This window comes from Purpureocillium lilacinum, assembly GCF_023168085.1.
Source record: "Purpureocillium lilacinum CBS 284.36 DNA, scaffold_3, whole genome shotgun sequence".
Classification (NCBI taxonomy): Eukaryota; Fungi; Ascomycota; class Sordariomycetes; order Hypocreales; family Ophiocordycipitaceae; genus Purpureocillium; species Purpureocillium lilacinum.
Window position 1 is genome coordinate 1850246 of NW_027072113.1, and position 22620 is coordinate 1872865.

The window sequence follows — 22620 nt, forward strand, 5'->3', positions numbered from 1 at the left end:
GCGCACCCCGTTCTCCCTTGGGGGTTACACATGACGTAGTAATCCCCGACCACGATACAATACGCATCGCGACCAGTCCACACCGATCCACGTGCGCTAGGCCCCAGCACTTTAAATAAGCCATAGCATTTCCGCTCCATTACAGTACCTCCGGCCTTTTTGTGAACTCCACTTCACTGCCAACCGGTTGATCTGCAGTCACACTCACCTCGAACCATTTTTCCATGCCCATGTAACGCACCCATCTACCTCCACAGACCCAACGAACGGCGGACGCTCTGCACATCACACTAGCCCTGTGTCCAGGGGACACATCCACCAATTCACCATGCTGCCGCGTGTGCCGTCACCGGAACCAGCGGCTACATCATCCAATCGAAAAGGTGAGCTGCAACTCTCCACATCATTGCCCTGCCAAAAGTATTCGGGGTACTGACGAGCCCAGGTTCCCGGAGAGTATGCACCCTCACTCCCTCGCAGTTGGCCCGGAAGAGAGCCAATGACCGCGAGGCCCAGCGAGTTATCCGTGCCCGCACAAAGGAGCACATTCAGCGGCTCGAGCGCGAAATTGAGGAACTCTGCAAACACGAGAGCCGAAAACGGACAGTCCAGGACCTGCTCCGCCGAAACAGGGCCCTCGAAGAGGAGCTCCGTCAACTCAAGGACGGCATAGGTCCCGCCTCCATGATTTCCTCGCCGTACTCGGGCCCCACAAGTACGGCGGCCCTGGGGACGCTCGTCGACGCAGATCCTCAACAGCACTGGCAGTCTTACAGCCTCGTTCCGCCAACACCCAGCAACCCACTGTCAGACGATAGTCTTAGCGCATCGAGCGGAGGGGTCACAGTTCCCAGCCCACAAATGTCGCCAATGCCACCGACCACCGACTATGCGCCACTTCCCATGTTCGGTCAAGAGCAGCAGCAGAATTACGAGCAGCCGCCACAGCCGCCACAGCCGCACCATTGCGGTGGAATTCCGAACAGCAGCAGGACGTGGGATGCTAGCACCTCCGGCACCACAGTAGACGTCTCGTCAAGTATTCCGAACCCTTCGCCGTCCGTCTTAAACGGGCACGGCGATGCGGCAGCGGACATACCCATGGGACTTCCCATTACGATGATGCCCTCGCGCGAGGATGCCAAGCTGAATTTCGGCGGCGTACCTTCTATGGGACAGGGCTGTCCTTACTAATAACGCTAGAACCAGACGACCCTGGGCATGGATTCCATTCACCACGAATTATCGCGATGGCCCGCAGACCATGGGTGCGCATTCAGATGGGTACAGCATGAACAGCAGACCCACTTCCAGTTGAGCTGAGACATCGTGGCTAGTGTGAAGAAGCAGAATCAAAATTGCCAGGCTCAACGTGTTGCACGGCACTGATGCATAACAAAGCTGACGACCGGGCAGAGGGTGAAGGTCCCCTGTGAATCGGGCAACGAAAGAATCTTGATTTCCTATCCAATGAGTGGCGCGATGTCCACCTTCTTATGACTAGCTGTGAGCTCGATTGAGTCCAACTGAGCTGCTTGTGATGGCGGATTTGATGCATAATAGCTCTTATATGCTTAACATGCGCACGCAACCAACACTATGATGTCTACTGGCTGTGAAGGAGCGACTTGAAGTTGACACAACGTGCCTCGTGGCATGGCGAGCCACCAGAACGCAACAGCATGTCCAAGGACACTATCGACTATTGCAGTGACACCTTCCATCGTTTTCGTAACCCGGTAAAATGGCTTGAGAAGTTCAACGGCTGTGGAGTCAATACCAACTGCTACTGCTCCCTTTTCCCACCCATTATCTGCGGAGAGGATCTTCTCGCTACAAGCCCTGTGTGCACTTTGTGTGGAACGAGTCGAACCATGTTCGATTCACGATGCCTCTCTGATCCCGATTCGGTCCCTTGAGTCCACGACGAGCCTGAACTGTGGATTATCTGAATTTGTGGGCGGGGCGGGGTCTTGCTCCACTGTCAGACAATCGTGCCTTCAATATTCATTTGGGTATCGATCAATGATGAGGACTATCTGAGGAGCAAGAGCGGAATCTGCACGGTTATCGTGCAGGCCCTTTTCGCAACTGAAAGCTTTGTCGATGTAGCAATGGCGACTACTTCTAGGCAGATGCTGCCACAGTGGATGCGCGACATCAAGCCACGTGCCACAGCGTATCATTATATCCAAATGCTCGCATACATGCATACGCTACCCCGCCGACCCCAGCCAACAGCCACCAGACAATCGCTGTACCCGAAGTTCGCACACGTGCGGTCCTTGTGCGCCAATCCGAGGAGTTACGTATGCATTTATCCTAAAATGCCGAGCCGTGCTAAAGGTGCATAATCTTACCTGCAATCTGAATTTACCCCGGAGCTGCCAGCATCACAAGCTCACTCACGAATGACCTCACATTACCGGCATTCCGAAGCCATCATACATATAATGCGCGCCCCATGGCAAGCTGCAAAGCCTGCAACAGTTGTCGGGCGAGAAAGGTGAAATGCGATGGCACACAGCCGCGATGTGAAGTTTGCATGAGTCGAGGGCTCGGGTGCGAGTACCCGCCAGACGGTCGCTACCGCCAAAGCTCGCCGCTCACGACCAACTGGCGCCGCAGACTTCGATCCACTCCAAGTACGCAAAACGTCATTGAGGATCCTTGGATGAGCCGCACTGGCACTACTTCGCTGGGATCGGAAGTCTCAGTTTATCAACAGCTGGGCGAAAGCCCCCAAACCGGGGGTGAGCACAGTACCAGGCAAGGCTCCTTTTCTCAGCACACCACATCTCCAACCAGCCATGGCTGTGGTTTACAGGCAGAGAACCTCTCAGAAGAGAACGGCTCTGATGCGAAAGAGAACTATTTTCGGATTCTTGACCCCTTACACGAAGCCCTTGCTCCCCGACGTTCTAGGACCATCGGGTCTCGAACACGACAGATCCGTGCTGCCGCCGATATCGAAGCAATAAAGTCTCGACTTATTGCAAACAGTGCCTTACAACGACAGCGGGAGAACTTCGTTCTACGATCCCAACCGTTACTTCATGCAGTTGATTTCGATGGTGTGGACCCGACCCTAGCGACTCATTTGCTGGAGCTCTACTGGAATACGACCCATGTAACTTGGGGCCTCACCTACCGGCCGGCCGTCACAGACAGCCTTTTCAATGGTGGCCCCCATGTGAACAAATTACTATTGAACGCCATCTATTTCTCAGCCTCGGTTTATAGCGATAGAGCTATAGTGAGAACGGATCCCGCCGACGCAACAACCGCCGGGGTCCGATTTTATACCCGCTTCTGTCGTCTGCTTGCTGGGGACTTGGGCAATCCTAGCATTCCCACGGCCACAGCCCTTCTTCTCTTTGGAACGTCTCTAGTCTACGTTAACAAGGCGAGAACAGGATGGCTGCTTTGTGGGATAGGAATTAGGATGATGGCGAGCATCCCCTGTCTGTTTCCAGCAGCTCCGACCTTTCATGGCGACGAAAGAATGGATGACCTTCGTGTGAACATCGATGCCGAACTACAACAACGCCTGCGACAGGGGGCATACTGTGTTGATGTTTGTATGAGCCTCTATCTTGGCCACAAACCGTCCATTGACTCGTCGGAAATCTGCCATCCCGGACTTGTCTCATTACAGGACAGCTTCGAGGAGCTCGAAAATTGGGCTCCGTACGTTGATCCAGCAGCCCCTCAACGCCCTCTACTTGATACGAATTTTAATCGTCCACTCTACGCCATTTCAACGTTTTCGGCATTGGTCGATTTACTCAAAATTGGACGTAGGATAATAGGAGTGTGCGGTGACAAGGGCAAGGAACGGACAAGCGACTTTGCCCGGCAAGAAATTGAGGGACTTGACTTTGAACTTTCTCGTTGGCACGAACAACTCCCATCCCATCTTCGGAATGTACGTTCATCACAACCTGCACCACCTCCACCACACCAGATTGACCTCATGTAAGTGGCAGCTCCCCCAGCAAATGATGAGAAAAGGCCATCTGATGCAAGTAAGGATGATGTTCCACTCTCTGAGACTCCTTCAATTCTTCCCCGCACGATGCTATCATGGACAATGGCGTGCAGCTGCCGAGACGTCATTTACACCGAGCAATTCCATGGATGACATAATAGCGATAGGGAATCTCATTGACATTTATAGGTCCGCTTTCGGTTTTCGGCGGGCGACTTTGCTAACGTCCTTCTCCGCATACGTAGCCTTAGCTACTCTTCTGCAAACGGACCAATACCGCGACAGTAATTTGACCGCAGTCAGAGTCGTCTGGTCGGCAATACGTGAGATTGGAACCAATTCGAACCTCAGCATTGGTGGCCTCCTTCACGGGATGGAAGAAAAGGTGGATACATACCTGCGCCGAGTTTCCGAGTCAGTGAACGACAGAGCCGAGAAAAGTGTACCTCAGCCCACCCTTCCTGCGGTACCGAACGACCGGAGTCGGACGAGTAGCGGTACTCTTGTACCACCCCATCACGCCGACGTCACACTCGCTGGTGGAAATGCGGAACACCAAGGCACGCCACCCAACACGTCAACACACCAAATAGCTACTGTATCGACCGTATGCTATGCTACAGACGACTGTGTGGCTAGGCTGGTCGAGTTGTGCTGCCCTAGTACTGCCCCATGCGGCTCGCCAGTATGGATGCGTTCCGCTGCCGAGCTTTCCCTGACACAACCGCTTCTCCGGGATGCTTTACAATCCGTTGCAAGGTTGCTTCTGGGTAAATTGGATGGTAATCACGAAGTAGAGCAATCCGGAGAAGCTGCCTATATACGTGTCCTCGGAAATGTGAACAAAGTTATCGAAAACGACAGGGATACGACTTCGGCTGAGCTTTTGTTCACACTTGTTCTGCTGGCGACAGCAGAGGTATGTAGCATATGGGTCGGGCATAACCAGGTCGCTAACGCGCTGACTTCCAGCTATTTCGAATGAAGAGTGAAAGTTCTGCTAGCTACCATTGGGCCGCTGCTCTTACGCTTCTCGAGCGGAGGGGCGCACACTCTCATATGTGCGGCATGGAACACACGCTATTTGTGGAAATCCGCCTGCTTTGTGTGAGTTCACGGCCTATCGAGTTGATGCCTCGTTTCTAACACAAGCTTGAAGGTAACCTGGGCCTTGACGACCCGACAACCATCTTTCCTAGCGAGGGGAGAGTGGAAATTTGTGCCGTGGAGTGGTCCCAATTGCGCTCCAAAGGATATCCTACAACGTTTACTGGACGATCTTCTTGAACTCCCTTCATTACTCGAACAAGTAGACAAAGTCAACGGGCCTGACTCAGAAGACGGCGCTATAGATGCAAGTACATCTCTCCGAAGCTCACTAGCAACCTGGGCACTGGCGATCCAGGACGCGTTATATCGATGGAAAGGTAGCTACGGCGATACCTACTACCTTGGTCAGCCATACGAAGTACCACAGGCGGACGATATGCCGGTCCTTCGATATTGGGATAGTGGTCGGGGCGAGTTCGCCACGCCAGGTGCAGTGATGTATCCCGACTTATTACTTGCATCCAGCATGTGCACCTACAATGCTGCACACTTGCTTCTTCTCGGCACGGAAACTCTTCCGCAGCAGCTGGCAGGCCACAAACGCTATACTTATGCAAGGGACATATGTCGGAGCGTTCAATATTATGTCCAATGCGTCCCCTGGCCATCCTTACTGCAAATCGAATTCCCTCTCCGCATCGCCTATCGCGCCTTCCCTGAAGGAGCTTCTGAAAGACGGTTCATAGCGGACATTTGCGATGTAATTAGGGTACGGAGCAAACTGGAGGTATTTACTGGGGTAGCGCAGCATACAGGTCGATTTTAGGTTGGACTTCTCTTTATCATAATCAGCTCCATACGTCAGCTTGCCGGACTGATGAACCCAGTGAAAACGATTGTCCGTCCACTAGGCTCCCCTACCCGCTCCTAACGGCCAGTGTGCGTGTGCGAAGATATGTGTCGCAGCGTCGAATTTTATGTTCAGCGCGTTCCTTTGTTGCTCTTGCTGCAAATAGAGTTCGCCATTCGCCTATCCTGGGCCATTTCCCCGAAAGCCGCATCTTAAAACGATTTGTAGCCGATGAATGCGACGGAAATCGGCAGCATAACAGGCTCGAAAATTCTCTGCTGTAGCTCAGCAAACGGCGAAATATTAAAGCCAGATTCCTGCAATCTGGGTACAGTATGCCAGACAACGCACAAGCGTCACATGCATTTAAAATTCAGCTCGACAGAAAGTACGCGTCCGCAACATTTGCAGGTCACTTCGGCGTCGGAGGGGAAAGGCTCCACTACAACGTTGACCAATTGGTTTAAGTCGGAGACAACTTCTCCCACGCAACTAACCCAAGATCACAGGCATTGAAAAGTGCACGAGCAAGGGCCCAATAGCATGGTCGCTCGGCTATGGTTGTTGCGGCTGCAGTAGTTGTGTTTGAGGGAGCCAAGGCCACGCTCTGGATGAGGCTCACTTCGGCGTCATTGGCTTTCCCCAACACTACCATCCATGGCTGAGCGAAGCTGGTCGGCGAAATGTACCATTGTGGGCAGCCAGATGAGCATCCCATGACTGTGTAGTCGTCTGAGGTCCTTGCTTTTGGTGGAGGTCGGTCACTGCGGGACACGGTCGCAAGTCCGGCATGACCGGACATGGCCTGCGTGGGGAGTGGAGTATCTCCGAGTCCACCATGGCATCTACATTTCCATCTCCGAGACGCCGTCTCCGAGACGCCATCTCCGAGATGCCATCCCGAGCTGAGTCTTGAGAATGATCAGGGGGGTCTCAAGCCCTGAAGCAGGTGGGCACCTCCCGGCTACGTCACAAGAATACAGCGAGACGAGACATCTTCCGAGGGTCAGAACGAAGGTGTCAGACAATTGGCTCCACAGGGATCACAGCTGGCATGGTGCTAATTGATGAGAATTATCTTGAAGAGCTAGCTGTAGGTGCACGACAGCGCGACGCTCCTTATGCACAAAGGAATTCTTTGCTTTGTGGTACAGTGTCCATGTAATCGAGGCTGCTGTCCAGCCATCGTTTGAGCTTTGACCTCATTCGAGTCCAAGCACAACGCATGCAGACGATCGACCGTAATATGCGGAATATAGCATCGGCTTCCGCGGACAATTATTTGAGCGCAGATGGTATGAGACATTAGGCTGGCGCTCTGTGCGACATCCTGCCTCTCACATACGTTGAGAGAAGCTGAGCACACGTTCCGATGTTCAATTCTCAGATTTCCTGCTTTTCTTTTCCTCGGTCGCGTGTAAGGGATCCGAACCTTCTGACACTCCACTTCCGTGAGATTCACCATTTGGATTCTTGCACTTCAGTGCCATCGTGCTATCACTGTCGAGGGTGTCGTTGCCGGGAATGTCGCTGTCCGCGCCTTGAAGGTCATAATGTGTTGGATCGGCCGCCTCTTCGTCGGCGACGCGCTCCTGCTTCTTCACGTTCGTTAGTGCGAACCTACTCCGGACACGAATCTGCTTGCCGTATTTGTAGAAGGCAAAGGGAATGATGGCGAGTACGGTCGCGACACCGCCAATGAGACTCCCGCCGCCGCCAATACCCATTGTGGCAAACATCTGGTTCGTGAAGAGAGGCGCAGCGGCGCCGCAGGCGGATCGGGCGATTGTGTTGGCGGCTATGGCGGACGCGGTGTACACGAGGTACGTGTCGACGAGATAGTTCAAATAGGCGACGAAGATGAGGAGGAGGGATGTGGCCAGGAAGCACCCAGCGAGGGTCGGGACGATCCAGTGAACGGAGCTGCGAGAGTGAGCTTTGTTGTTCTGACATAAGGATTGGAGGAGACTAACGTATACTCTGCGGACCAGGCCAGCCAGAACATGGTCACGGCAAAGCCAATGCCGCCGACCATGGCCAGTGGAAGCCGGTCCTCGGGCTCCATGTTGTCCATCCTAATCTTTTCCTTTTCGATACGATTCGCCCGGCGCTTAGTGTCGTACATAACTATGAAACCACCCAACACGGCACCCACGACAGTCCCAATGAGGGGCAGCTCGCCAACACCAGCGTTCCAACCGCGCTTCTCCTGGAACACAAGCGGGTAGATACTGAAAAGCATGTACAGAAGTGTGTACACGACAGCTAGGTAAACGGCACACAACAAAGAGATGGGATCTATCAAGATGATCCATGGGCGCGTCAGGGCAATCTTGTATACTGTCTTGAGGGAGCGATCCGTCTCCTCGCAGGGCGCCTTGACGTTCTCGTAGCCGGGTATCTTGGCCTTGCGGAGACGCTCCGCCTTGTGTCGCAGGATGGTTGGGCCGTGGGTCTCTGGAATGGTGAGCATGAGCACCCAGGTGCCGGCGCCTAGCCAGAGGAGGACGTAGAAACTCCAGCGCCAGTCTTTCTTGAGTTGCAAGAAACCCGAAATGACTGGTCCCAAGGCTGGGCCGATCCAGACCATGGTAGAGAAGCCGGCCATTGCGTTGCCACGCTCGACGGGGTCCCACAGGTCAGCAAGCACGCCGGGTGTGTTGCTAAGCGACGCGGAGACGAGGGTGCCCGCGAAGAAGCGCCCGACAAGCAGGCCGCCAAAGTTGGGTGCGAACGCACAAAGGAAGTTGAATGCCAGGTACATGGTCAAACTTATATAGAAGATCCAGCGACGACCGTAAAGCTCGCTAAGCGGCGCGAAGAGAAGCGGACCTGCGCAATAGCCGAGAAGGAACACGGTGATGGTCAAGCCCGCAGCCTCGGTCGAGATGCCGAATTCTTCGCTGATACTTGGGAGGCAGCCGCTAGGTGAACTAGACGCAAATGTGGCGTTCAGAACGAGCATAACGACGCTGATGGTGACGGCCCATCGTCGTGGCGTAGACCAGTTGTGTGGGTTCTCAACGTCGCCAAGGCGGAAGTCGATGTTTCCGTTGGCGTTGAGGTAGGGAGGTTCATCCCTGTCGGACTGGTGGAGGTGCTTTGTGCGATACGGCTTTTTGACCGGCCGTGAGAGGATTCGAGTGATGGCGCCCATGATGACGGGTCGAGTCCGGGGCACCGGCGGTGACGGGGACTGTGAGGATTTGAGGTGGCTCCCATGCGAGGAGCTGGCTATGAATGAGGACGAGCTAGCCAGAGAGGTGCCTTGGAAATGCGGGCAAGGCAATATAGAGGCGGTTGGTGCAGTGACGTATCATACCAGTCACAGAATAAAACTTAACCCCGGAGCAGGATTGGCGTTCGTGTAATACGTGCCGCCTCACAACGCCGCTTGGTCAAGAACAACGTTCCTTGATCACAGCGTCTCAAATCCGAGGGACGACGACGACGAGGGGCGCGACGCGGTATAATAGATAGGATTGGAGATCGGCTTATTCGGCATGCTTCCGCCATACAGGTTGCATCGAGTGTGTCGCCATAACTCCATAGAGGTGGGCCACTGACGACTCGGGGATAAGCGGCGGGATGCTGGACACCGCTACCTATTCCAGTCGCAGTATCACTCTTTTTCACGCAGGTGCTGGCACAGCTGCGAACAGCCATGCACAGGGCATCGAAGACGTCAGCATGTGATTGGCAATCGCCCTCGCCGGGCAAACCCACGGTTTCAGGCACAATTAAGGGCTTTGGATTTAAGAATTGGGGGACGGAAGGATCCTTCTGGATCGCCCCGTATTCGCCCTGCTCGCTGATTGAATGCAAACGTCGAGGGTTAAATGTCACCCAGCAAAAGTGGGCCGTCCCACCAGCATTGAGTGTGCTGCAGCGGCTGTTGCCGACTTGCACGCTGCCACGCATTTTATAAGCACCCAATTCATTTTTGTTCGTGGAGTCGTAGCACACGCGATTCCTTGTTGATGGAGCATCGCAAAAAGTCTCCAGAGTCTCGCCGGGACATACCTCTTTGTTGTTCAGCTGGTGACGTATCATGGGCCTAAAGTGGCCTGGTGGTTGTCTGCTACTGTCCTGCTAACTCTTGCTTTGAAGTCAATGGATGGCAATAATTCTCGGCGTTAAGAGTCTCAGTTGAAACACACCAGAATCCTACATGTAGTACATTCCCCATTCACTTTAGACAACCGCTAGACTGAGGGCTGTGCCGCACTTCATTGTGCAGCCGCTTCCGGCCGAGTCCCCTACAGATGGTGCTGACTGGCTGGCATGGTCGGGACAGAGATCGGGAATTGCAAGGGTTATCCACCGTCTGACGCTTTGCTCAGCTAGCGACCGTTTCACCCCTGCAATGGCGGACACTAGCCCACCTCTCCCGCATCTGCGGACCTTCCGAGGCCAGCGTCCCCAGTTGGGCACGGGGGTTTGCTTGGCAGCTTCGGAGATGCAAACCGGGTGTCATAGCGACTTACCTGTATTAGTAATAAGCTAGTCGGAACTGGAGGGCGTAGTACCTACATGATCAACACAGATTCGGACATGCGTTGCTCCCTAACATCTCCAAACCTGGTGCCGGCCATTACTAAATAATTGTTGGAATGAATACCTCGGCAAAGCACAGTCTAAGGCTCTATAAATCGCCCATATTCGACTGATTTGTGCACTAAACGTGCACATCGGCTGCTTTTACCATCATCTTGGCGTATCAAGCACCTGCCCCGGCGCAAATGGACAAAAGTGGTCGAATTACGAGTCGCCGCTCTCCGATAGTAATCATCGGTGGCGGCGTCGCTGGCATTGCCATGGCATGCCGTTTAAAGAAGTTGGGCTTCGACCAGTTCATGGTATTTGAAAAGTCCAATGGCATTGGTGTATGCCTCTTTTTTGCCTTTTGTTTTCTGACACCTAAACGCATCCACTCTAACACGCTTCTTTCTGTGTGGATAGGGAACTTGGTGGAACCAACGCTACCCCGGCGTTGCCAGCGACGTGTAAGTCAGCCATGCCCTCTACCCATCTTGATACAATCAAGCAGTCGCACCACTGACTTGCTGCAGCCCGGCTCTATTTTACTCGTACTCGTTTGCCCCTAACCCAAACTGGTCAACGATTCGCCCCTCCGGCGAGGAGCTACTTGCCTACCTGCATCAGGTTTGCGAGCAGCATCAAATCGCGGACAAATTCCAGTTGTGTGCCGAAGTTATCGAGATGGCCTGGGATGCTGGCCAAAACGAGTGGGAGCTGCTCATCGGACACATCAAGCCTGGTCTAGAAAACCTAACAAAGCTTCAAAAACAGGACATGACCAAGTTGGGCGGCACTGGCGCTGTATATTCCCGCGAGGAGCTTGTCCGCGCTAGAATTGTCATCAGTGCCACGGGACTCTTGGTCGAACCGAGTGCCTGGCCGGATAATGTGCCAGGGTGGCAAGAATTTCAAGGACATATCGTTCATTCCGCGCAGTGGGATTCTGCCATCAACCTGCGGGGCAAAGACATCCTCGTCGTCGGCACTGGTTCCAGCGCCGCCCAGATTGTCCCAGAGCTCATTAAGCCAGAGGTTGGCGCCAGGTCCGTCACCCAGCTGATGCGCACAGCGCCTTGGGTTTCGCCGTATATCTCTCCCACTACAGTGCAACTCTACGAGAAGTATGGGCAGTGGATCATGAGGCATATTCCACTTGCTGCGCGTCTTGTCCGCATGGCTATATTCTTGCGGCTGGAATTCGACTACTTTGCACTCATTTCTGACAACTGGTACTCGCGACGGAAGAGGCCGCTCGTCGAGGCGCAGCTGCTCGAGCATATGCGGCAAACAGCACCAAAAGAGTATCACGAGATGCTGACGCCGAGCTACGGCGTAGGGTGCAAGAGGCGTGTCTTTGATGTCAACTGGCTCGCTGCGCTGCATAACCCGGCAGTGATCCTGACAGATCGTCGACTGCTAGCTATAGAGCCGAACGCAGTTATTCTCAGTGCGGCAAAACGAACAATATCGGCCTCTGCACAAGACCCTGGCAGTTTGAGCACAACTGTTCCAGTGGACGTCATCATCATGGCTACTGGCTATCAGGCCTCTTCCTGGGCTCACCTGCCGCCCATCACGGGAAGACACGGTAAGCTGCTCGCCGATCAGTGGAAGGACCGCGGAGGGCCGCAAGCATATCTCGGCACGGCGATAGACGGGTTTCCAAATTTCTTCATGCTCTTCGGACCCAATACGGCAGTGGGGCACAGCAGTGCAATCCTCGCTATTGAGAATAGCATAAACTACGTGCTGAAGCTCATTAAGCCGATTATTGAGTCTAAAGCGGATGTCATTGAGGTTAAGAAGAGCGCATCCACGGCATGGGCGGCAGAAGTGCAGGAGGCGCTGAGGGGAACAGTACTGGCCACAGGAGGGTGCAGTAGTTGGTATACTTCCAAGGATGGTGGATGGAACCCAACAATTTATCCGTGAGTTGGAAGTCTTGACATAGAATTTGATTTCCGTGAGCTGATGAATGGCGGCAGGTACTCTCAAATCGACGCCACATGGCGCTCAATTTTTCCGCGATGGAGTCACTGGCATGTAATGTCAACACGACAAACCAACAAGGAAATTAGCACTCCATTTGGGCTAAAGTGCTTTTTTTGGACGACTTTGCTCTGTTTCATTGCGTGGGCAAGTTCCCGACCAACAATCCCATTTGTGCCAACATGGTAGAAACATGTTTGAGACGAGGAGAAAGCAAGTGTCCTATATGATTTCTAGCCTCTTTCTGCTTCCCAAATTCATTATGACCTTGTCTGTGACTGCTGTATCCGATGCTTGCTCAGCAAAACTTCGTGCCCATGCCCAGCGTGGCTACTGACCTGGTACTGCGGAGAAGCCACCGATCAATACCGCCTTACTGAGCATCTCCGATGACATACGTCCAGGTGAGAGAAATCCGGTGGTAGTTAGAGTCTGTGTACGTACTTGTTGCAGCCTTACTAGTGGAGAAACATCGCGCGGTTGGGTTGTGATGTTTGGACCGAGACTGCACGCATCTCAAGCCTCAGATGTAGGCAATTGCTAGGCAGGCCGAACCACTTTGCTACGGAGGCCGCGTTACGAACGCCGTGTGGCTGAACTTCCAAATCGAGCAGTCCTGCATTCCATCATCGCGGCATTCAGCCACAAGGTAGTGTATCAATTCCTGGTTCTGGGGCACTTTGGTTTGCAAAACATAGCCCTTCAGTATCGTGCCCAGGCGAGAACAACAGCAGATTCATATTTGGCTAGCACTTGAGGGTCGCCCTCAGCGGACATACCATCTCCTCTGGAACTGGCCCAAATTACACTCGCACAATAATGCACTCCTGGCCGTTTTCCTCGCCACCAGAGGTAGACAAGGCTGACGGTGCTGGTGTTGCAGGTCGCTTCCGGGCACTTTGCCGTCTGCGCTTCGGCAGAGCGTCCTGCTCCTCTTCATCTGAGATGGTCTCCCATTCTGACCGTCGCCTCCGTATGCTGGGTTGCCTTCTGCAGCCAGCCTGTCGCACACCTGTCTGCTTGCCCGACCCAAGGATAGCTGACTTGCGAGTTCGCTTTCTGCCCTTACCAGCCTTGTCCACTTCTGGTCGACTACGGCTGGACGGCCGAATGTTCATGTCTTCAGGGACAGGCTGTGTGGTATTTTTCGGCCGACCACGGAGGCATGCTGCAATCTTAGGGTCGAGGATCCGACGATAGGGATTGCATGAGGTTGGTTCCCTAAGATGCCACCGAGGGTGAACATCCCATTTCGTTAAGGCCGTGCCCGCTGCTAATTTGTTGTAGATTGTATGGCAGCAGGGAATCCCCAATTGCCACGAGACGGAACAATCCCCGTTACATTCTTCGATCGGCTCTGGCCAAGGTCGTGATCTGCTTGGTATCGATCTCAATGCGCGCCGATGTTGTTTGGTAATAAGCCTGAGCCCCGGCTCTGACATGACCGTGCGCAGCTCTCCCAGATACTCTGAGCCAGGACCTGAATATGTGCCAGAAGTGAGCACCTCGTCCTGCGCACAGGCATCGATAAAATCTCGCTCTTGATCAGTGAGCATGGCCTCAATAGCCTCAAACAGAGAGTACAAATTGCTCATCCCATTGAGCAGGTAGCTCTTGACGTTGTTGTTGCTGGCCTCGGTACCAGACGTCACACGAACCCCGAAATTGCGGTGTTTCTTGATGAAGCATTGTGCCCACTGTGCTCTTATGGGCAGGTATGTCCTGTAAAGGTACATGAGGATGGCTTGCTGGTCATTGAACTCGTCACACAGCTTGGCCCATGCCTTCTCGTGTTCTTCTTTTGTCTCGGCAAACACAACGAATCTCCACAGTTCGATGACGCCACGATAATTGCGCGACACGGGTGCAGAGAGGTTACGCTGGGTTGGCGGGTTGTCTTGTCGCTCCACTGCGAGCAAAGCTTCCACATCCCTCGGCGTCAACGCCACGTGAGCCTGCTCGCCGCAAGAGCTACCACCTCCGTCGCTCTCCTCACTTTCTTTGGCGTTCTTCCACTTGCGCTTCGCATTAAGGAGGACGTTTGCGTTGACATGGTGGATACAAAGCTGTTGCTGGCTATCGGGAAACTGGTTGTCTAGAGCTTCCTTCATCGCCTGATCGTAGTCCGTGATTACGACATCTGGTAGCGGAACTCCATGCCTCTCGGTCAGTTCCCTGACCGCTTCCGTGAGGAACTGAAACCCTTCACGTCTCTCGTTATCGATCAAGCCGAACGCCGCATTATAGACGGATCTCAGGCAGGTTTGCCCCGTAACCTGGAAGAGCGGTAGTTTGAAGCGGTTTGTATTGTATGTGTTGTCGAAACTCATAATTTCCGGAAAGCGTTTCCACATGCGGAGACAGTATGGGAAGGTCCAGACCAGGCCAACAAGGCGGCCAGGCTCTGTCGTTGACCACTTCACGATATATGGAACGCCCCTCTCATCAAACAGTCTGATCAAGGCAGCGGTCGGACCCAAACCGCCAAGTTTTTCGCGACGCAAGAGTGCCCTAGCGTTGTATATGTCCTTTCTCGTGTAGTGCGTTCCGAGATGCCTTTGCTGAACAATGCCACGGACATCGCGTGCCCTGATCCCGACTCGTCGGCTTGTTGCTTCAATTGTTGCCTTGACGGAATCAGTAAGTCTCCGATGGATTGGATGCGCTGAGAGACTCATGCTACGGTCGTGGTTGTGTTGACTGTGCTGAGGGTCGGCAAACGCCCGCAGTGTCCACATGTAGCCGTTCTGTTCGAGGGCCTCGGCGACGACCTTCCACTTGCACCCGCACTTGCGCGACCGCCTTTTGCGGAGACCTGCACCCCTTGATGTACAAGGCTCGCCGTAGCGATCGCATTGGAACACGTATCTGGTCTTCCGCATTCGACTGCCGGAACCGTTGCGTCTGACAACACCAAACCCGTTTTCCCTCGCAAATTCGTTGACGTGCGATTGCAGGGCATCGGCCGATACCATGGCAGGGCCAGGAATTGGCGGGTTGCGGATATGCACCGAGGCACAGTGACTGTCAGATGCCGTGTCTGATAGACCGTCCCATTCTTCGTACTCCTCTTGCGTTGGTGGCGGCGGGGGCGGCAGCGCCGACGCTGACGCCGGCAATAAGATCGCTGATGTTGGGTATTGGCGGCCTGGAGCAGCTCGAGGCGCGGCAAGCGTCGGGCAATACTGGGCCAATTCCAGAGCTAGTGAAGTGTCGAACTTGGCCTGTTCGTGAGCGAAATGTAGAGCGGACCGGAAAGTGACCGTGGTTCTCGTGCGTTGCTCGATACCGTCTGAATATGCTTGTTCGCGCAAGCGCTCTCTCTCAAGCTTGTCCGGGCCTGGAACTACAGGTGTGAACAGCCGCCGCGTTCCGCGACCGCGGAAGCAGTCGTCCAGGAAGATTCGTGACCGGCGTAATTCCCAATAGGGTTCGTCGACTCCGCGATTGCCGTGTGGCTTAGAAAGGCTGCTGAAATAGTTCTCCGGCCATGTCGCAAATAGGTTGTACAAGGTGTTGTCGTCGCCATCGCCGTAGTGAAGCTCGGGGTCAAAGACAGCATCGGGTGCGAGAGCAGTAACGGTCATGTCGTGACTTGGATTGCGGAAGGCTGAAGTGGATTTCGTCTAGGAAAGAGACCTCGTATGGCGAGTGCTTGTGTCGACTTCCGTGCATTTGTGTACGATGACGATAGAATGCAGTCGACAATATGTCGATTGCTTGAGCGACTCCCTACGGATGGCTGGGAAGAAGCACCGGAACGAAAGCCAGCCATCTGGTGGAAGGGGCAGCGCGCGTGGCATGGAATGCAGGACTGCCCGATTTGGAAGTTCAGCCACACGGCGTCCGTAACGCGGCCTCCGTAGCAAAGTGGTTCGGCCTGCCTAGCAATTGCCTGTGGTTCGGCCTGCCTAGCAATTGCCTGTGGTTCGGCCTGCCTAGCAATTGCCTTCGATAATGCCTCGAAAGTGGATCAAGCAAGAGATCTAATCTGTCGACGCTGCAAAAAGTCGAGAAAATTTGGCGACTCTCCGCAAGCTATGGAGCCACCCCATTGGCCCTCAACATTTTCTACTCGCTGTTCTTCCCCAACATTATCGTCGGGCCCACGACGCCCGCCCTGCCTGGAGCTCGAGTGGCGCCAAAGTCGTGCATCGCGCGACCGACCGCGCGATCCCGACGCCCGGGAAAATCGATCGTATCGACCTTCTGCTTGAGTACCGAACTGCCATGATTCCTGGAGATTTCAGCGAGCCCGATTGCTACATTTGCACAATGTGCACGTTTTCCCACAGGAGGACCGGGTCATGATGTGTCGCACTGCACGTGTGGATGACTGACTGACGACCGGGCAGAAGGTCCCCAGTGGATTGGGGCAACGAAAGAATCTTGATTCTTCTATCTAATGAGCGACTACGGTTGGTAATTTATACCTCTACCGGTTGCTGCTGAAGCCTTGGAATGGCCATTGGCATCGGAGACATGGCAGGCAGAAGCCCAGCTGCGTGAAGTTATCCCCACCCTTGGTAGGCAGCGGTGCTGTTAACGGTCTACGTGAATGAGCGGCTTGATGTTGACATGGTGCGTCTCAGGCTACCAGGCTGCTCTACTCACGAACAACTTGGCCGCGCACCGTTTCTGGGCGGGAATATTTAACTATTAACACACCAAGCCTGCGGCATTTGCAGGACAATTTAGCCTCGAAGGGAAGGGTCGCACTACAACAATAGGCCAATTGGTTTATGCAAGTCGGAGATATTTCTGCGACGGAACTAAACCAAGGGCGCAAGCATTGATAGTGCATGAGCAAGGGCCCAATAGTATGTTTGCTCGGCTATTCTTGTTCCTGTTGCAGTAGTTGCGGTTGCTGAGCCAAAGGCACGCTTCGGATGTGGGTCACTTCGGCGTTACTGGCTTTCTGTCGCACAGAGAGCCAGCCTTATGTCGCATAACATCTGCACTCAGAATATGTGTCCGCGGAAGCCGATGCAATAATCCGTGTATTAAGGTCGAGCGCCTGCATGCGTTGTGCTTTGACTTCGCTGATGTCAAAGCTCAAACACTGGTTGCATATATCGGAACACCAGCTTCAATTACGGGGCCTCTGCACCACAAAGGAAATCTTTCCTTTGTGTATATAGAGCAGCGCACTGCCGTGCGCTTACAGATAGCTCTTCAAGATAATTCTCATCAATTACTACGATGCCAGCTGTGATCCCTGTGGAGCCAATTGGATGACACGTTCCCACCACACGGGCGTTCATGGCTGACGAAGCTGATCGGCAACATGTGTGAGCAGCCAGATGATTATCCTGACTGTGTGGTTGTTTGACGTCATTGCTTCTGATTGAGCTTGATTGCTCCGAGGCACAATCGGCATGACCAACGTGGCATGAAATTGGGGGGGGGGGGTGGAGTATCTCCGAGGCCCACCCTAGAAGCTACGTTTTCATCTCCGAGATGCCACCGAGCTGGGCGCATGCATATCCGATAGCCGACAGATCTGCCATTCTCGCCGATTGGTCTGTGTGTGGCCCCTCACCTCCACCTGGCGCGCTAATACCTAGCCCCAGCACCTCGGGGCCTGAACACTATTCCATAGCCTGAAGTTTAGGATCCTGTATCCCCGAGTCTTCCTTGGGGAGTTGTGTGCCAGACAGGCGTATCATATCCGCGTAGGGTATGGTCCTCTGTGGGCGGCGAATATTGAGAATCAAATCGGAACTCGTAGGGTGCGTATATAACGACGTACCTGCGAGCTCTAATCCTCAATGCTACAGCACAGCCTTCTAGGACAAGGTCGAACAATTAGATTTTCAATGCCGACTTTCGGTGCTTGCTCAAAAGGTATAACGCCACAAGCTCCTGGATAGAGCACCCGGACAGCTGTCACTTCTTATCCTTTGCGCCATTGGCTGAATGAATCGGAAACAGGCTGTGGCTCGAAGACTGTCTCCCAAAGTGCTGATTCCGGTTGAAACACCATCTGATATAACCCTAAACGTATACAACACAAACCAGAAGGCTAAAGGAAAGAAAATGGGGTTCGCAACCAGCTCAAACCCTTACGATGTGTATGGCCTCAGTTATTTTATAGAGTTGGCCCTAGACTGGTGGGAATGGGTAACCTCGAGTCAGAGAGGGAGCAAGGCGAAGTGGTTACCTTGCGAGGCTTAACGTACTATGGCGAGCGGTTAGGCTCACGGGAGATGATTACCTCTTGAGTTTGGGGTTTCGTACAAGAAGTGCTTTATTCCCGTGGCAGTATTGGGCCACGTGAAGCACAGTTCAGGCGTAACAACTGTTTCGACACATCACCATCTTGTCTCATTCTACGTGTGCTAATAGGTACTCTCCCATTGGAAGCATGAACTGAGGGTAACGGTGGTGCGGTGCCCGAGGATGGGGACGGGCCCTTAGGTGAACATTCAGTGGAGTTGTCAATGCCATCAATAAGAACCTCGGAGAGCTTGCAGAGGGCGAGGAGAACAGCTGGGGTTGAGGGCGAGCGGTGATGAAGCCAAAGAGGATGCGATTAACTTAGGGTCTAGACGGGGCTGATGGCACATTGCGACCAACTGCACGGTGTCGCGGTTACCGCCAACTACATCGTGACAGACGTAGCACTGGTGCTGTATTGCCGAGCGAAATATCCAGTACCGCCAACATGACGATGGCTCCTGGCACAGGAAGGGTCAAGTCGCGTGCGCCAGGAACAACGGCGGATTGTTAACGTAACATAGCTCTCCCGTAGACTTGACGTGAGGCTTCCGCTGTCGACGCGGCATAACTCAAGCCACGAAGGCCTCCAGCCATGAGTGCGCCGCCACAGACCAGTAACGACGCAGTTCCTACACAGCAATTTCGCCGTGCTAATGCACCACCTAATAATACTGGGGCGGCATGTTGGGACTACGCGAAACACGGCAATACTGGTAAGCGGCGGCTGATTCATATGCATTGGGTGCCAACGTATCAGTGCCGACATGTCCCCATGCAAGTCTGACCGGGGACCAAGTGGGTTCACCCATCACAAATAAAGCCCACCCCCACACTCAAGTAAAGAAAAACCCCTCGGACAAAAACCCACCTCCTTCATCTCAGACTCCCACCGCATCCCCGACGTGGGTATCGTTTGCCAGAGCGACTGCATGAAACGAGACAATCGTCCCATACCCGCCACTCCTTCCCACGAAGCCAACGCTAGGTGCCCCGATATGGTACCGGTAGTTGGGGTCGCGGCGTGGCCAGCTACAAGGTCCAAGTTGTATATATGCTCGACGTGCGGTAGACGGTACCAGCGGAATACGCATTTACGGCGCCATGAAGCTACTCGTGAGTTTCCCGTGCATTAACTCTCAACCTAGAACAGTTGGATGGATTAGAGGGAGACGGGGTCCTGGGTCTTAGTAGAGGCTTGGGTGGGTGACCTTGTGCTGCCCGCCGCCTTCCCCCCATGCTCTCGCCCCATTTCGCCTCTGGATCCCAACTTCAATGACCTATCATCGCGTAATAATCTTGTCTAACAATGTTCAGATGTCGACATATTTCGTTTTCAGTGCCAGTATTGCCAGAAGCGGTTTGCCAGGGGGTGAGGACTCCATGCCGTTTACGTTTGCTAGTACGGTGGGCTAACATCACGTCTTAGAGACGTTTGTCGCAAACACGCGCTCACTTGCGCCAAAAGAGAAGACAGCACTACTGATATAGTGTGCCGCCGCGGGCAGAGACCACGGGCATGTGAGGCATGCTTCATTAGCAAGGTCTCATGTGACAAGGTGTATCCATGTGCACGCTGCACAAGACGCCGGGTGACTTGTAGATTCCGCAGCATTCATGGGACTACCTCGTCGCATGATAGTCCAACGAGCGTGCTGGAACGCTCTATACCCAGCAGTGCAGGCCAGCCGGTTCCAAAGCTGCCCTTTTTCGGAGCCCTCACCAGCCCCAAGCGCGAGACCATGCTGGACTGCTTCGCGAACGACCGCACTATCAACAATAAGGCACCCGAAATGAATGTGGACAAGAACTGTACAGGTGAGAGCCCTGACTCACTGTTAGTTCATGATACTTTCATTCCCCGCACTTTTCCATTGATATACAAGTTCGCTTTCGATGATGCGGACCTCGAGCCAGCATGCAAACAAGCCACTTCATCTGCGTTGCAAGATCCTTCTATCCCGGCTCTCACCCCCGATGGCTTTGATGTGTTGGATCTGGCTTCCAATCAGATTACTAGGGATATGCAGGCTCTTCACGCGACCCTTTCCGCGAACGACGAGTCGTATAACCAGCCATTTGACTTCGATCTCGCTCGGTCGGTGTTTGCGCCAAGGAGCGTCCGAACCTTCATCGCCGCCTTCTTCCGACTGAGACACAATTACGCTCCCGTGGTGCACATGCCATCATTTGGATCTGCTGGCACATCTCCTCTCCTGATTATGGGAGTCTCACTCTGCGGAGCTATGTGCACAGCTCCAAGAGACGGCGCGTCGTCCGCCAAACCGTTTCTGCGCATCGCGGAAGAATACGCCTTTCGGCAGCTGGCGGTCGTTATGTCTGCAGACCCCAAACCGACCAGGACTGTTCTCGAGACAATGCAGGCTGCGCTTCTCATTCAGCAAGTGCATTTCCTACATAACGGCGTTGACGCCGGGCGATGGCATGTAGGACGGCTTCCCGCTTTGGTTTCAGCGGTTCGTCGCCTGGATTTGTTTAGCACGAGGCACTCTGCAAACTCTAGCAGCGCACAGTTTCTTGCCAATGAAGCTTGCATCAGGTAAGGCTATCATTATATCGATGTGAGTCCTTGCTAAGTCTGAGTAGAACTGCGACATGGATTACACTCGCAGATTGGTACCAGTGTGGCATGTTCCATGTCTTGCCGCTTACGACTATGGCCGAGATGCAGTGCGATATGCCTTGTCCACGCTCATTATGGGATGCACAAGGCCTCACGGATGCGGACGTGGCTCTGTACCGTCGTCAGACAAGGGGTGCACCACACTCTCTCTCGTCGATCAAGGCACTGACAGAAACACTCATGGGTAACCGCTGGAGCCCGATCGAATTGATGGCATTTAGCTGTATAGCTTCCACTGGCCTGGAGCTCGAAATATTTGGTGCGCAATACATCCACGTGAATTGACGCTTGCTGACCTTGACTAATTAGCCCTTAGTTCTGTTGCGGTATCTGCGCACCTCATGTCCATGATGCCCGCCACCGGGTCTTCTATCGCGAGAGCCATATCACGATGGCAGGAGCTTTTGGAAGTGCAAGCTACCAGGGCAGACGAAGATCATGTCGAAATGACGGCCATGACCAGGCGCTGCAGAGAGTTTGGCCGCCTTCTTCAGAAGTGGATCCACACAGACCTCTCCCTCGACAGTGCCACCTACTCGTCTTCCCAACCGCCAAATTGATGGCTGCGAAGAGAGTTTGTTAAATTATTGCACAAGGCCGGCAGCTTCAACGTCGTGCCTACTCGAGATGGCGTGCTCCTCGAACGGGTCCCAAGACGAGGTGTCAAGATGTGGCCGGATAAACCGATCGCATGTCGCGCAGCCCGCCTGCCGGCCTTGCGGACCGCAACTGGTTCTCCGATCATGTCGCGATCGAATCTCAGAACTCGCTTCCAGGCATCTCAGAAGTCCATATTCACGTGGCTGCGCTGATGGACTGGTAGCATCAAGGGGGGGTCTGTCGCGGACAGGGGTCTTGAAGGCAATGCGGCCACTGCAGCGCGGATGCGCAACGGCGAGTTTTACGAGCGAGACTGTGTAAGCCCGGCGTGCGACTGTCACCCAGTTAGGTACGAAAACCGTGGGCACAGAGATGCTTGATTTCTATCTTCATGATGGAATATAGTCAGTATTTTATACTTGTGTAAGTGAGGCTGTAACCTGGGGGGTTGTAGGAATCTGAGACATCGCAGGCTGATGCTGAGTTGCCTGGAACTCTTCTTCGCCGCAACGGCCCGCCATTTTGAACTTACCCACTACCAGGAGAGATTCAACCACAACGATGCGCGGCTATCATGCTCATGTGGCCGACGAATGAACCGAACTATCTCTTCTATTGTCGAAAGATCCTGCCGCGGCATCGGATGAGGCTGGCTCCTTCACCGACTGCGGCAGTCAAGCGCCTCATAGGCAGAGACTTCGAAAGTACGTCAAATTGGCAAAGCAAGCTCGTTTT

General features: G+C 53.8%; 3 protein-coding genes across 3 annotated transcripts; 2 read left to right on the top strand and 1 right to left on the bottom strand.

Annotated features, from left to right (window-relative positions):
- Positions 1-328: 328 nt before the first annotated feature.
- On the top strand, positions 329-1194 carry PLICBS_004154 (uncharacterized protein; the record flags this gene model as incomplete). The annotated part of the gene is made up of 2 exons (XM_065600451.1): positions 329-383; positions 446-1194. 2 exons carry the CDS (start codon positions 329-331, stop codon positions 1192-1194), a joined length of 804 nt encoding a protein of 267 aa, XP_065456523.1.
- Positions 1195-7267: 6073 nt separating this feature from the next.
- On the bottom strand, positions 7268-9048 carry PLICBS_004155 (uncharacterized protein; the record flags this gene model as incomplete). The annotated part of the gene is made up of 2 exons (XM_065600452.1): positions 7268-7814; positions 7865-9048. The coding sequence occupies 2 exons, from the start codon at positions 9046-9048 to the stop codon at positions 7268-7270; spliced, it is 1731 nt and encodes a 576-aa protein (XP_065456524.1).
- A 1660-nt stretch (positions 9049-10708) lies between these two features.
- PLICBS_004156 (uncharacterized protein) lies at positions 10709-12365 on the top strand (the record flags this gene model as incomplete). Its single annotated transcript, XM_065600453.1, has 2 exons — positions 10709-10761; positions 10964-12365. The coding sequence occupies 2 exons, from the start codon at positions 10709-10711 to the stop codon at positions 12363-12365; spliced, it is 1455 nt and encodes a 484-aa protein (XP_065456525.1).
- Positions 12366-22620: the final 10255 nt, after the last annotated feature.